General features: G+C 36.7%; 2 protein-coding genes across 9 annotated transcripts in view; one reads left to right on the plus strand and one right to left on the minus strand.

Annotated features, from left to right (window-relative positions):
- Window positions 1-4721, plus strand: part of AP4S1 (adaptor related protein complex 4 subunit sigma 1) — a 55707-nt gene extending 50986 nt beyond the window's left edge. For both annotated transcript variants that reach the window (XM_032341491.1, XM_032341492.1), the window contains exon 6: window positions 2336-4721. In XM_032341491.1, coding sequence (XP_032197382.1) covers window positions 2336-2464 — 129 coding nt within the window. In that variant the 3' untranslated portion in view covers window positions 2465-4721. The remainder of the gene's footprint in view (window positions 1-2335) is intronic.
- Window positions 4722-5625: 904 nt separating this feature from the next.
- HECTD1 (HECT domain E3 ubiquitin protein ligase 1) overlaps window positions 5626-14897 on the minus strand; it is a 96244-nt gene continuing 86972 nt past the window's right edge. For all 7 annotated transcript variants that reach the window (XM_032341470.1, XM_032341469.1, XM_032341467.1 and 4 more), the window contains 8 exons: window positions 14690-14891; window positions 12634-12771; window positions 11757-12364; window positions 10281-10359; window positions 10055-10148; window positions 9220-9370; window positions 6641-6785; window positions 5626-6532 (listed from right to left, as the gene is read on the minus strand). In XM_032341470.1, the coding sequence (XP_032197361.1) occupies window positions 6395-6532; window positions 6641-6785; window positions 9220-9370; window positions 10055-10148; window positions 10281-10359; window positions 11757-12364; window positions 12634-12771; window positions 14690-14891 (1555 nt within the window). In that variant the 3' untranslated portion in view covers window positions 5626-6394. The remainder of the gene's footprint in view (window positions 6533-6640; window positions 6786-9219; window positions 9371-10054; window positions 10149-10280; window positions 10360-11756; window positions 12365-12633; window positions 12772-14689; window positions 14892-14897) is intronic.

The following is a 14897-nucleotide window of genomic DNA, read 5'->3' on the forward strand; positions in this document are numbered from 1 at the left end:
TCCCTGACATGTAACCCAAATGCCATTACTATTGTAGAAGTTGTTTATAAACCAAATCAGGATGTAAACAACAGCTGGATTCTTACTTTAAAGGAGTCACATGATTCCAGGGAGGGAAATCAGCTTTCAGGAGTTTGCCTCACAATGGATTTGGTCTGTGGTTTCCCATTATAATGCAGGAAAGCTACATGGTTATTAAGGGTTGGGTTTGAATCAGCTACTCAGGCAGTCACATGCCCACAGTCAAGAATGACCTCACTCAACAACGTTTCTAGGATGTTAGGAAATTCAGACTTGCTGAAAGACCTTGTCCTTACAGTGTGAGGATGTCAGTGGTTGATATGATTCAGCAGCACATTCTCATCTGAATTTCAAAACAGTTGGTCTCTTGCTCAAGGGGACACCCAAATTTTAGATCATGGACTTGCCACAGTCTTCAGAGTAGCTTAATCCCTGAACCAGTTCAAATAGATTAAAATTAGATCTCCTCCTCTCTCCAAGAAAATCATCTTAGATGAGTTGGCATTTTCAACACACCAAGGCTTTCATTGCCCTTAGTGAATAAGACAGGGGATTCGCCTTAGTGATTATGATTCTGCAGGCCGGGGGGATTCTGCAGGATTATGATTCTGCAGGGGGATTCTGCAGGCCAGTTTCACATAGCCACATATGCTCCCCAGCTCCTCTTCTTTGTACCAAGCTGAAATTTGCACTTTGTTTGGCTTCTGAGTTCTGGCTTCTGGGTCTGATTGAACCTAATATTCCAGTCCCATCTGGTCATGGACAAAGCAATCATCTATATAATTGGAAGACATTATTAATAGGTATATCAGAGTAAAGTTTTTTTTTTTTTTTTTTTCCTTTTCTGGGTCATTTAAGGACAGTTCCCATGGGCCCCTGAAAAAGTTTATCCTGCTAGAGGACTATTTGCACAGAGCTTAATGAGATATTAATGCAGAGCCTAATAGAAAACTAAAAGTCATTCACAGGGTTGTCTCATTTTCTACACCTCATTTTTCACTAAACAAACCCAATACGGACTTGAACGTCTGAAATTATTGAAAAAAAAAAAAGGTGGTAATGATTCACTTTACAAAGATTCACTAATTATGAACTTCCCTAGTGCATTTAAGTCACTCATTTGTTGAAGTTTGTGTATTTGAAACAATCTGTTTCAATCAGCTGTTGTTTTTAAACAGACCAGGATCATGTTCTTTAAATAGAAATGGAAATAAGTTATTAAAGGGTAGAATTCAGAATTACTCAATATTGTTATCATCTCATTCTAGTTCCCTTTCTCCTTTCACAAAAGAAAAGTTCTTTGAAGGGGCTCCTGGGGCGGGGGGAGGGAGGAAGAATTTGGCTCTTTACAGTTAGCTAGACCTCATAGGCTAACATTTTCATCTTCCTCCATGCCCTATACTGACTTTCCACTAGGAACATCAGTACCCTGATATGGCTTTGTAATTCTCAAACGAGTATTTTTAGAACTGTCCATTCATACAAGATAACTCTCTTGAATTTCAGAATTTTTATCTACTTGGGAATTAGTCAGCATTGCCTTGCTTTCTTCATTCATATCTACTCTTGATGATTTTTTTCTTTAGTCTGAGAGAAAAGACAGTTTAAGACGTGAGGTTTTGTGAAGTCATTTGGTTTGGGGTGGATGTTTGAGGGTTAAGGGAGGAGTATACTCAGTAGCTCCAGGCCCCTCCTGAGAAGTCTGGAAGTAGAACCATTGAGCCAAAGCTGTGGGCTTAAATTCTAGCTCTGGCAATTATCAGCCATGGGACTTTGGACAATGGCTTTGAGCCTATGTGCTCCCGTGTAAAATTAGGACAATATGTAACATTTATAACGTAGGGTTGTAGAGAAGACTGAAAAATTATGTAAAACACTCAACACAATGCCTGGAACATCGAGGCTATTACTGTTGATGTTATTAGTGTCTTGGACGACAGCATTGTTCTTGTCAGGTCATGCCATTGCCAATGTTACTTGCTTTGTTCTCTAGTTCTTAGAGTCACTCTCCCTCTGGCTAAAAGGTATAGTAGCTATTCTATTTCTGTACCTATTGGCCAGTTAGCTTAACCAAGGTGAAACTAGGTGTGTTTGTGTATGTGAAGGTAATAATTTCCAACATGGACACCAATCTTAAATCTGATTTCAGAAGTTCTGTCTAAAAAAAAAAAAAAAAAAAACCACACACACACCAAATACACTTCATGCTTAGACAAATTTATATGGGAAAAATGAAAGGCTAAGTCAGAAGTTATTACTGTTACACGTTAACATTTTTTGTTAACTCAAACTAATTTCCTTAATATGAACTTAGATAATGTTTAATTTGGATAAAGTGCACATCATTTTGGATGAGATGGTGTTAAATGGCTGCATTGTGGAAACAAATCGAGCAAGAATTCTTGCCCCTCTACTCATTCTTGATAAAATGTCAGAAAGCTGAATGATAGAAGGCTCTGCCAGACAACATCAACCTGTAAAAATGGGAATACCTCTCAACATCTGTAGCCCAAAAAATGTGGAAGACTGCACACTGCAAAAGGGGGTGTCCTTTCAAAGACATTTTAAATAGGTGTTTTCCATAGTTCCTAAATGGAAAACAAAGCTGTATTTTAAAATATGGTCTACAAAGAAAAATTTTCTCTGAACTAAGAGACGAGTTTTATTTTCTAAACATAAGCATTTTTTTCCCACCTGTTCAAATTTTTTTGAGTTCTGAGGGTAACGTTTTTGTTCTCTGCTTCCCTATGCACATTTAATTCAGGATTAGCAGCATGGGAAGAACATGTGACAACTATCAGCCAATAAAATTTTAAACACATAGTACTTTGAATGTTTTCTAAATGCTCTTTTTCCTTAAAATGTTTTTAAGTCAAAACTTTACAAAATTGTGTAACTAATAAAAATTGAGAATTAAATTTTATTTGCCAGTTTCTAAAAAGCCTGATAACCGTATTATTTGCACTTGGCAATTATAATGTCATCATGTTATTAATTCACTTATAATGTTACTACCAAAAATGAATGGTTACACATTAAAATGGTTACAACCATCCTTTAGGCCATATTGTAAATGGTTTGTCTTATTAGTAAACTTATCTGTAAGTGAAATTTGCTTTAGTTCAAAGTCTAAAAATAGAATGTAAGAGAGTGTCTCTTTTGAGGTTGGCATGATATGAACCCTTCTCCCCTGCCTCCCTAACTCATTCCTTCTCTTGGAATGTCCTGAAGCAAAGAAAACTAAGTCACTATAGAAAAGCAATGGTCTGACCTTTCCAAATGTTCCTAGATGGGTTTGCTACTTGAGTCAACAGTAAAGCATACAGAATTGTCTTTGGTAAAAGCATGTTTTATGTGCATATTGGGAAGGAAGGCAGATTTAATGGAGGAAATAGAACTACAGTCTTGGTACATTAAGATATTGCACCATCCTATGGAATTCTAAGAGTTTTCATCTACAACACTCTATCCTCCAAAAGAAGACATAAATGGACATTCCAGGTATTGATGATTCTTTCGGTACTGTTTGCTTTTGTTTCTTTCTTTTATATGTGGGGGGTGAGGGAAGGATTTCTTTTAAATCTTTATTTCTAAAAATCTATTTACATATTTAAAGTTTGCATCTATAAAGAGCCAGGCAACCAGTCAATAATGGATTCTAAAAGCAAACCTAAGTTGTTTTGAACTCATTCAGAAAGGCTGAAGTCAGGCTTCTGACCGCCAGAACAGCAAATGCTACACGTGTATAGACCTCCCTTTGCCTTAAGTAGCCACGGTGTGGGGAAAGCCTAGTCTAGATCAAAGTGCTCTGGAGGTCTTTCTAAGACATAGTTGGGCAACACTGTCCTAGTTGGTAGGCACTGAATCAGCAGCACAGTCAGGTAACTGCTGAAACTGGTACACCAGAAGTAACTAGGGAGTGAACAAAATTAATTTTTAGGTCACACCAAAATAGCACTTGGATAACATCTTGGCACAGATTTTCGTACCTTTAGAGAATAACAATTTAAAAAAATACTAGGTAGATACCAAAGGAAAGAAAGCTGAAGAACCTAATATATGTGGAGACCCTGGCAGATGTTACCTAACACTTGACACATGCAAAGTGAACTGTAATAGGACTATCTGTTCTTCTAGGCTGTGTCATCATTTCCCTTCAAGTTTACTGCTGAAATGTGATGAATAGCTTTAAGTGATTTTCACACTCAAGAAATTTATGCCTCAGATTGGTCAGCTTTATCTTGAAGACTCCTGACATTTCATTTACTGAATGTATAAGACTCATCAATTTTACCTGCTACGGCGATGTGCTAGACCAGGATTCAGCAAACCTCTTCTGTAAAGGGCCAGACAGTAAATACTTTAGGCTTCATGGGCCATAAGGTCACTGCTGTAAACACTCAGTTCTGCCACTGTAGTGTAAAAACAGCCACAGATAAATACGTAAAGGAATGAGCATGGCTGTGTTCTAACAAAACTTTATTTATTTATGGACACTGAAGTTTGAATTTCATAAAATTTCCACATCATAAAATATTCTTCTTCTTTGGCTTTTTTTAAACCACTTAAAAATGTTAAAACCATACTTAGCACTTGGGCAATACAAAGCAAGCAGCAGGCCATCGTTTGCTGAGCCCTGTGCTAGATTAGTCTTGATAAAAGATGGGTTATTGACAGACATTTTACAGATTTAGATAAATGGCAATACTAAGCACATAAATTGGATTTTAACTCTAACACTAGTATGATGTTTTAGTCATGCATCCATGACTTCATTAAGACAATCACCACCACTATTTTTTAGATTAAAGCATAGGTCATACATTTAAATATTGCTATTATGTTTTATTTTAACTTTTATTCTCACAGAGAACTGTGAAACTAACAACAAGATGAATTATTTAAACGCTGCCACTGATAACATAGTACAACATTCTCATGCAGAGAATAAAAACAGTACTCAAACGACTGACTGTAGTGGGAGATATCTCTTCTAATGTAGAAAGGGAATGTACCTTTTAAACAGGTAAATAATGGGCAATTCCAAAAAATGCTTTTCACTCCTAAAAAAGCCATTTGGCTAAATAAGGCCTAGTGACATTTCTTTCACCTAAGGGAACAGATGCGATACATCAAGGGAATTTGGGAAATGGAAACAGAAGAAGCCCTACTTCAAAACCAGGAAATGGCAGTATCCCTGGTGGTCTCTTCTAGCACTGACAGAACATTGAGAAATCATTCTTGGGTCTTAGACTTACACATCCCTGCAGATACAATGTAAGTAGCAGACCTGGTGTTGAAAAAGTAACACAAATAACTGGGCCATTCTTAGCTGAAGAATACTCTAAGACAGCACACAAAAGTTGGATCACAAGCATGTGAACATATATTTCTTCTAGCTTTCCAGTTTTCAGTTAAGTGTATTTACTATAGAAAAATACATTTCTAAATGTAGGAATTTCAAAAAACTAAATCTCAGTGACTCAAAATAAAAAATATCTGGTTAAGCTCTTAGGTCTGCTCGTTGCAGTGAAATAGTCACATGACACAGTTTTGTACGCTGCAAACATTTTAATGATTATTGTTGAGCATACATTTTGGAAATTTTTTACTTCAAACTGCAACAAGTTAAATAAATGTTTATAATATACAAAGAAAATACAACCAAAAGTAAAACTTGCTTTTAAGTGTGCCTTGCATCTAGACCAGTGTTTTTTCTTTTTTTCCCCTTAATATATCTTTACTTTTGAGCTGCACAAACACACTTAAGAATTTGATCTTTATAGTATGGCATTTAGGAAATAAAAATATACTCCCACCTCAAAGAAATAAAAAGGCTGTGCATGATTATATGCCAAACAAAAGAGAGAACACTAGAATACTCTGATAGTGCAGGCATCATTAAAAAGGAAAAGAAAAAGTTTGAGATGCTCATTAACTCTCTATGTTTTAAGGAAGCAGGATTTTTGACCAAGTAGCTTAAAAGCCAGCAAAACAGGGATCAGTGACGGCAACTGTAGTGTATGAAGTATGAAACAACAAACTTTACACAAATACACTGTTAGAAATTTAGCAGTGAACACTGAGGATCTGAGAAGCTGCTCTTTGGAACAGTCAAGTAGGGACCACCTTTTTCCAGTCACTAAGCCCTTGTAGCAACACAGTGTTCTGTGCTATATACTTGCTGGCTGGGTAGTTAAAGGATTTGTTTTGTCATTAGCAGCTAACCAACTTATTCCACATGTTCTGAAAGCCTTAATGGTTGGAATAAAGGCGAGTGTCATTAGCGTAGAGGATCATATACTTCTCTGCACACAAATACAAGAGGCTTCACTAGTATTTTAAAAGTCTCTGGTATCTCCCACTTCGAAGCTCAGTTGAGATGAAAGCCTTTCTCCATGGTAGCAGCTAGCAGGCGCTCTCTCATGATCTCCTCGGAAGAATATTCAGGCAACTTGAGATAATGCACACAGGTGTTCACTGATGGGTAGCTTGCATCAGTAGCATCAACCTACAAAGAGAAAAGTGAAAAGCAGAGGCCACAACTTTAAGTATTTATTTCTTTCAATCCCGAAGTAACTAAATTACATCTGGATTCCCCACTAGCTAAGGTCTGTACCTTGCGTACAACTGTGAGCCTGGGATGCAGATTGGCCAGTCCACCTGGGGGAAGAGTTGAGCAACCGGTGGTAAACTGCAGGAATGCTTTCCTTTCGTCTGAAGACATGCCACACAAAACCCTCACGAACCTCAGGAAACCAGGGCTAGGAGGAGAAAAACAGAGTTCTACTGCTCTGACAGCGGATTTAAATGAAAAACGCTACCACCACTTTGTAAGCAAGCAATAAGCCAAAAAACAATTATCAACATGTGAGAAGAACAGTACTATGTAGAGACTCTTGAGTAAGCATGAAATGAGTGGATATAAGCTACTTTAAATGCAAAGATTGTCTTGTACTTAGAAATGGTTAAGAACTGAAATACTGATGGAGTACAGGGATCAAATATGCAACAAGGCTAGCAAATCAAAAAACTTAAAAATGCACCTGCATAATTCACCCAAATGTTGCTGAACTACCAAAGGGGATCTGAAATAATCCATCTTTGTTAATAGTGAAATAAACTATTTCTACATGCCACAACAGGGATGAATTTCATAATCATAATGTTAAAGAAGCCAGACCTTAAAAAATATATACTGTATGATTTCATTTTTTAAAGTTCAAATGCAAGAAAAATTGATCAATGGAAATAGTGACTTAATATTAAAAAAGAATATAATGGGCAAGGTAATTCTTGAGTTGTTTCTTGTTCCAGGTACCAATACACAGGTGTTTTCCTTTGGTGAAAATTCTCCAGGCTGTACATGCAACTTGTGCACTTCTCTAATACAATTCAATAAAATGTTGACTTAAGAAAAAAATGCCATGTAAATGTTAGTTAAGGTTAAAGTAATTCATAATGCAGTTGACCCCTGAACAACAAGGGATTTGAACTGCACAGATCCACTCTATTGTATTTATTGGAAAAAATTATATAATAGAGTATTGCAAATATATTTTCTCTAATTCATTATTTTCTTTTTTGTTATTTGTGTATCGTTGACAATGTCATATTAATTTCAAATGTACACATAGTGATTCAACAAGTTTACACGTTATGCTATTTTACCACAAGTGTACTTCCTCATGATTCTTTTTAGTACTTTTTTCTTTTTTAAGATTTATGTATTTATTTGAGAGTAAGCAAGAGAGAAAGGGAGGGAGAGCACAAGCAGAGGGAGATGCAAACTCCCCACTGATCAAGGAGCCCAATCGAGGGCTTAATCCCAGATCCCCAGGATCATGAACTGAACCCCAGGCAGACACTTAACATTTTCTTTACTCCAGCTTATTTACTTATTGTAAGGATACAGTATATATACATTTAAAACATGTACTGGCTATATTATCGGTAAAGCTGGTCAAGAGTAGGCTACTTGTAATAAAGTTTCTGGGGGTGTCAAATATATATGGATTTTCAGCTGTGGAGGTCAACTGTATTCTCTGTTATATTACTTTAGAAACTTTCAAAAATAATGGTAGGGGGGGTGCCTGGGTGGCTCAGTTGTTAAGCGTCTGCCTTCTGCTCAGGTCATGATCCTAGGGTCCTGGGATTGGGCCCTGCATTGGGCTCCCTGCTCCTCCCTCTCCCTCTCCCACTCCCTTTGCTGTGTTCCTTCTCTAGCTGCGTCTCTCTCTGTCAAATAAATAAAAATCTTTAAAAAAGAGAAAAGAGAAGTAATATAGGGCCTGTAGTCCTAAAGATATCAGTAGTATGAAAGAAAAAAACAGCAGAAGAACTGTTTCAGATTAAAAACCTACACAAAATGACCCTATCACAACCAAATGCTATTTCTATTATCAGGGCATTAGTGGTAAGGAGAGTTCTATGAAGGACATTACTGGTGTCACCAGTGAAACTGCAATATGGACTATGGATTAGCTAATAGTACGAATTTGCTAGTGAAAGTGGATACATGAAAGAATATCTGTATTCTCAGAAAATGCACACTCCACTATTATAGAGTAAAGGCACATGATACATGCAATGGTTCAGAAAAAAATAGCACACACACACATATATATCGTGTGGGGGGTTGTATAAAAAGATAATATAAAAGAAACGTTAAGTACAGCTGAAGCTGGGTAAAGGAATATATTAGAATTTTTTCAACTATTCAACATCCTATTTGAAATTTTCTATTCTATTCAAAATTTTTAAAAATAAAGGTTAATTTATAATGGGGCACCTGGGTAGCTCAGTCAGTTAAGTGCCTGCCTTCGGCTCATGTCATGATCCTGGGATCCTGGGATTGAGCCTCATGTCAGGCTCCCTGCTCAGTGGGGAGTCTGCTTCTTCCTCTGCCTCTCCCCCCACCACTAGTGCTCTCTGTCTCTCAAATAAATAAAATCTTAAAAAAAAAAAAAAAATGAAGCCTAAGGGTTTACAATTTACCCAATTTTTTAAATAGTGAACAATTAAAACAGAATCTTAACATCAACAAAGACTCAGTTGTCTTTTCATATAAACTCAGCCTTATCAATGGATATGAAAACTGCTTTCTCACTTCACTAAGTCATAGTTCTTTAGAGAATCTACCATTTGATTTGGGGACATAAACTATTTTGTTGATCTTACAAAATAACCAATACATACCTGTCACGCGTATAACCTAACTTAGGTTCAGTATAATTAATAATATCCTCTGCTGCCCAGGATGGTGACTGGTTTCCACAAAGAATCATCTGGACTTCTTCGTGGCTGAAGGAACTTAATTTCTCCATTGGAAAAACTTTGTTAAACCCATCTACATCATACACAGCAAAAAACCAAAAACAAGAAAATACACAACTCAATTTCTAAGTTACAATGTCAAAAAACCAAATTTCCAATCAAAATAGCTAATATGAACTAAATGAATATAATATGAATAAAATATTAATAAATGCTTGAAAAAACAAATATAAATAAAATAGCTTGAAATCAAGCTAAGCTTTTAAGTACAGCAATTAACCTTAATACTGTAAATGTGAACAGAGACATTCAGTCACTATGGTCAGTAGCCAAATTCTATTAATTTCTTAACTCACTTTTTGTGTCATACAAGGCAAGCCAATGCTATATCCTGATTTTCAAAACTAGTTTGTGATGAACAGTCTAATATATTTTGCTTCAATTTTCACCTGAAGAACTTGGGTTCTAACTTGGTTTAATTCATCCTGATCAAGCAGTGTGTGAAGTATGCATATATATGAAGAAATGGAGGCTAAAAGGGAGTCCCCCATTACTCAGCAGGAGCAAGCTGAGGGTATGCTACAGATGGAGAATGTTCCCATCTGTTCCAGGTACTCTGTGGGGCTTACTATCTGGAAGACAGAAAACTAGAGGGCAAATCTAGAGATGACCTGCAATTCTTGACAAGAGAAATGCCTCAATTTCAAATCTCAAAGTAAAAGGAGAAAAAATTAAGCTAAAGAGCCCAAAAAATTACCTCTAAAGGTTTCCATCTGTTTCTGAATACCCGTATGCATACAAAAGTCAAACATCAAATCCACATATTCTTCTGCATTATCCATTGTTATCATCTACAAAGGAAAATTTGCCAACATTGTTGTTAATATCTAGGACTATTTTAGCACCGCCCACTACAACTGGCCTCATTTATTTAAGAAGATGTTCTGAACTTACCACTATATCAAAAACAAAATTTTTATTACCTCATCTTCCCCACTTGGCTTGAGATCCACAGCTGTAAAACCATATATTCTTGAGGAAGGGCAAAACTGGAAATTTAAACTTGGAAGACAAAAAGGAATGGATTAACATTCAGCTACTATTGGTGTTTAGTTTTTAAAACACTGCTGCCAAAGGGACCCCCTGGGTGGCTCTGCCAGTTCAGCATCTGTCTTAGGCTAAGGTCACGACCCCAAGGTCCTGGGATGGATGGAGCCCTGCATGGGGAGGGTTGGGGAGTGTCCCTTCTCAGTGGGGAGTCTGCTTCTCCCTCTTTTCCCTCTGCCCCTCCCTCTGCTCCTGCTCTCTCTCTCAAATTAAAAAAAAAAAATCTTAAAAAAATAAATAAAATATTGCTGCCCAAACCATGAAAACCCATCCCCCCTACCCTTCCAACAAAAACAGTATACCAGCTTAGATGTTAAGTATGAGGCCCCCATTTTTTTTAAACTTTTTTTTTTTAAGATTTTATTTATTTGACAGAGAGCGACACAGAGAGAGAGGGAACACAAGCAGGGGGAGTGGAAGAGGGAGAGGCAGGCTTCCCACTGAGCAGGGAGCCCAGATGCAGGGCATGCAGGGCTCTATCCCAGGACCCTGAGATCATGACCTGAGCCTAAGACAGACACTTAACGACTGAGCCACCCACCCCATGAGGCCCCTTTTGAATGCAGAAACCCTGTGCACAAAAACTATTAGGACAACCATTACCAAACCTGGTAAATCTCTGCAAAGATTGCACAAAACCACCACCTTTCCATATTTCACTTCTATCTCATGGCACAAAATTAACAAAGTAAGGGTTTTTGCAATAAATTATGACAGCAACAGCTTTACTTTTGTTTTGTGGAGGTTTTTTTTGTTTTTTTTCCCCAAGAAGAAACTATTGCTTCACTGAAGTTATTCATGCTCTGTCCCTATGGTGAAATTAAACCTTGAATATATAAGTTATCAAACAAAACTTCTCAAAATTAGCCATTAGGAAAGAAAGAAGAAAGCAAGACTTTCAGCCAACCCAAAAATCATAGTAAAACATATTAAGGGTATAATAATTACATGTATACAAATTAACAGAGTTTTATCAATAGATGTGTAGCATCTGAGTTATTAGCTAATCCATCAGGCATAAGGCCTATATACAAACTATTTTGAGCATTCCCAAGTACACTATCTATATTAACTAGTCATGATTTCTCAAAATGTCTTTGGCTGTAGACTTTCATAAATATATAAATTAATCATATTTGATAAATCAGATAATCTTCCAGAGAGGTGATGATTAATACACTACGTTCTGGTATTCTGAGTGTTGTCTTTATAATATGGTAATATTTCCTACAGCGTATTACTATTCTTAACAGACTATTTAACTCATACATTGCATATCACTGGGGACAAAGAAACAAAAGCTTTAAAACTTATTCATCCATTAGGCTGAGAAACATATATAAAAAACTCACCCTAAATCCTCTATGCTAAGTGGAGGCCCAGAACCTGATGGATTCTTTAGCACTAGTTCCTGTAGTTTCGTGTTCTTCTCATCTTCAGAAAGACCTTTGTTGCTTAAAATCTGACGCCTCTTAACAGCAAGGTCTTTAATTTCTTTTAAAAATCTGGCTCTGTGTGGATTTACTAGTTCAAAATCTTCCCAAGTTAAAATTCCATTAAACCATGCTGGGGGTTTTGGTTTGGGGGGATCTAGAATAAACTCTGATTTTGAATCCTCTTCAAAGCTTCCTACTGAGAGTGAATCGTGACCTTCTTCTGTAGAAGCTTCAGACTGACTTTCAGTACAGTGCAAGTCTCTATCGCCTCGTGACTCATAAATTAACTTACTCATATTGCTTTTAATGTCACCCATACACATAAGTTTAAAGAAAGGTTTAGAAATAGGTAAATCCACAAGTCTATTGTCTTGAATGCATTTGGCCAAGAAAATTCCAAGGAAATGAAAGAGTTTTGTGATCCTTTCAAGCTCATCACTGTCTTGTGGAAATGGTGCTGTGAACAGTCCACATGATCTCTGCACATAGTATCCGGGAGGTTTCAATCCACCTCCAAGATCAACCTAGTGTTTTAGAGGGAGAAATATAAATAAAATTAGACGAAAGATGCATAAATATTGAACATCTTTATCAATTTTGTTGAAGTATTTATATATATATAATACCTTTTATTAAATAGTTTTTGATGACTGAAAAAACATTTTAATAGCATCAGGAGTAATCAGTAATAAAAAGAGAGTCAGCAAATCTGGCTTAAATTCTGAAGGCATAACCTATTTTTAATAGTAAAAGAAGAATCACAAGTAATCACAAAATGGGAAATAAATCTTACATGACGAGATTCATCATCTGGAAAGTTATCATCACAAAGCCAAGCACCCAGATCAGTTCTCTGGAATTCTGCTGCCACCAGAGCATAAAACTCTAATGTAGGGCCCAAGCCAGTTCCTTCTTCTCCCAAAAATTCAACCTAAAATATAAGCAAGTTTTAAGGAAAAATTCACTTAAAAAAAAAAGATCCCATTCTTAGACACCTGGGTGGCTCAGTGGGTTAAGCCTCTGCCTCAGGTCATGATCTCAGAGTACTAGAGTCAAGCCCCGCATCGGGCTCTCTGCTCAGCGGGGAGCCTGTACGCCCTCTCTCTCTGCCTGCCTCTCTGCCTACTTGGGATCTCTGTCAAATAAATAAATAAAATCTTAAAAAACAAAAAAAATCCCGTTCTTGCCAAGTAATACATCTTTTTTTGTAACAGCAGCAGAATATTATACACATTAAAAACAACACAGAAGTTTTAATTTAGTTTTTCTAAAAAGTGTATTTGTTGTACACTATTACATATTTAAACACTGGTGAGCACTGTTTACCACGTTGTTCATTAATTTATTTTTCACATCAACCCTAAAAAATAGGCTTTATCTTTTTTTTTTTTTACACCAAAGGAAACCAAATTTTAGATAAAAAGGTTAGTTACATCATTTGCTTGAGGAAAAGATGGCATACAGCTTTGTATGTGTGTCTATTTAACATAAAACCTAAACTCTTCCACTTCTGAATTTAGGCAATAACTTTAAAGGCTTTTACCCATACTCTACATATTCCACAAATGACCTGAGGCAGCTTATAAAAACATATGGTGAATGATTTAAAAAAAAAAAAATTAAGGTTTACCTAGTTAGAGGAATGTATTTGGTAGAAAGAATTAGATGAAGGTGAAGAGAGTTTAAAGTGAAAGCCCTAAGAGCCTTTTATATTTTTTTGACATGTATCATATTTGTCATGATCAATCTCTGATTCAAATGATAAACTAAGAGATGTTGGGGTGGCTCAGTCAGTTAAGCATCTGCCTCTGGCTTAGGGCATGATCTCAGAGTCCTGGGATCAAACCCCATGTCATCGGGCTGTCAGGCTCCCTGCTCAGCACAGACTCCGCTTTTCCCTCTATCCCTGGCTTGTGCTTTCTCTCAAATAAATAAATAAAATAAAATCTTAAAAAAAAAAAAAGATAAACTTAAGCGGCTGGTTCACATTTATAAGAGATATTTCAAAAAAAAAAAAAATTTCATTCACTGTCCCTCACATAAGGAATAATATATCCTATAAAATCAATCAATCAATATATATAAGGAGTATATCAATATATATCCTATATAATCAACAATGCGTACAATAACATCTCTACAGTAAATGTATTACATTTTATACTGCTATTTGCTTAACATCTCTCAATACAGGCCAATGATGTAATGCCAAGCACAGTGTAACAATAGTATAGAACAGTGTACTCCAAAACTGCAGATATCTAATAGCAGAGCTTAATATGAAGGTAAAATTTAGACTATCAAAAAGAATCCTTAGTGAGTACTATTATTCAGTTCAGGCTTTGTTCAGAAAGGAGTAATGTCCTTCAAAAAGACCAAGGACTTAGGGTGCCTGGGTGGCTCAGCTGTTAAGCATCTGCCTTTGGCTCAGGTCATGATCCCAGGGTCTGAGATGGAGTCCCACATCCGGTATCCTGCTCAACGGGAAGCCTGCTTCTCCCTCTCCCACTCCCCTTTTTGTGTTCCCCCTCTCACTGTCTCTTTCACTCTGTCAAATAAAGAAAGAAAGAAATCTTAAAAAAAAAAAAAAGAAAGACCAAGCACTTTTCCACTTCAAAAGTGAAGATACTCTTTGCTGTTCATCAATCACAAGATCCTGACCTCTGAAAAGGTAAGTTGACATCCTCTAACAAAAGATGCTCTACCAAAGGTAAAGGCCTTGCATAGAGGGCAGAGAAATCCCTCTCCATTTTTCACTTCTAACATGGTTTTCATGCTATGGAATATACAGGTTTGCTGGTTTTCTGCCATTCCTGCATACTAAAAGAAATTAGATGTGAGTGAGATACCTCAAGAACTGATTTCCGATCCGCATGTATCTGCATGACATTCTCAGCCCATTCCATCAGTGATTCACCACGTGGGACTTTTACTCTTTCATGCTTGAGACGACCCACTCGAAACTCTCCAGGATCATCTCGCCTTACACTACTGGTGGTCCTTGTTCTTTCCACAGTAGCTTCACGTCGGTTTTGTAACCACACTATTGCTCTAAAA

Source organism: Mustela erminea, chromosome 5 (genome assembly GCF_009829155.1).
Source record: "Mustela erminea isolate mMusErm1 chromosome 5, mMusErm1.Pri, whole genome shotgun sequence".
NCBI classification, from domain to species: domain Eukaryota; kingdom Metazoa; phylum Chordata; class Mammalia; order Carnivora; family Mustelidae; genus Mustela; species Mustela erminea.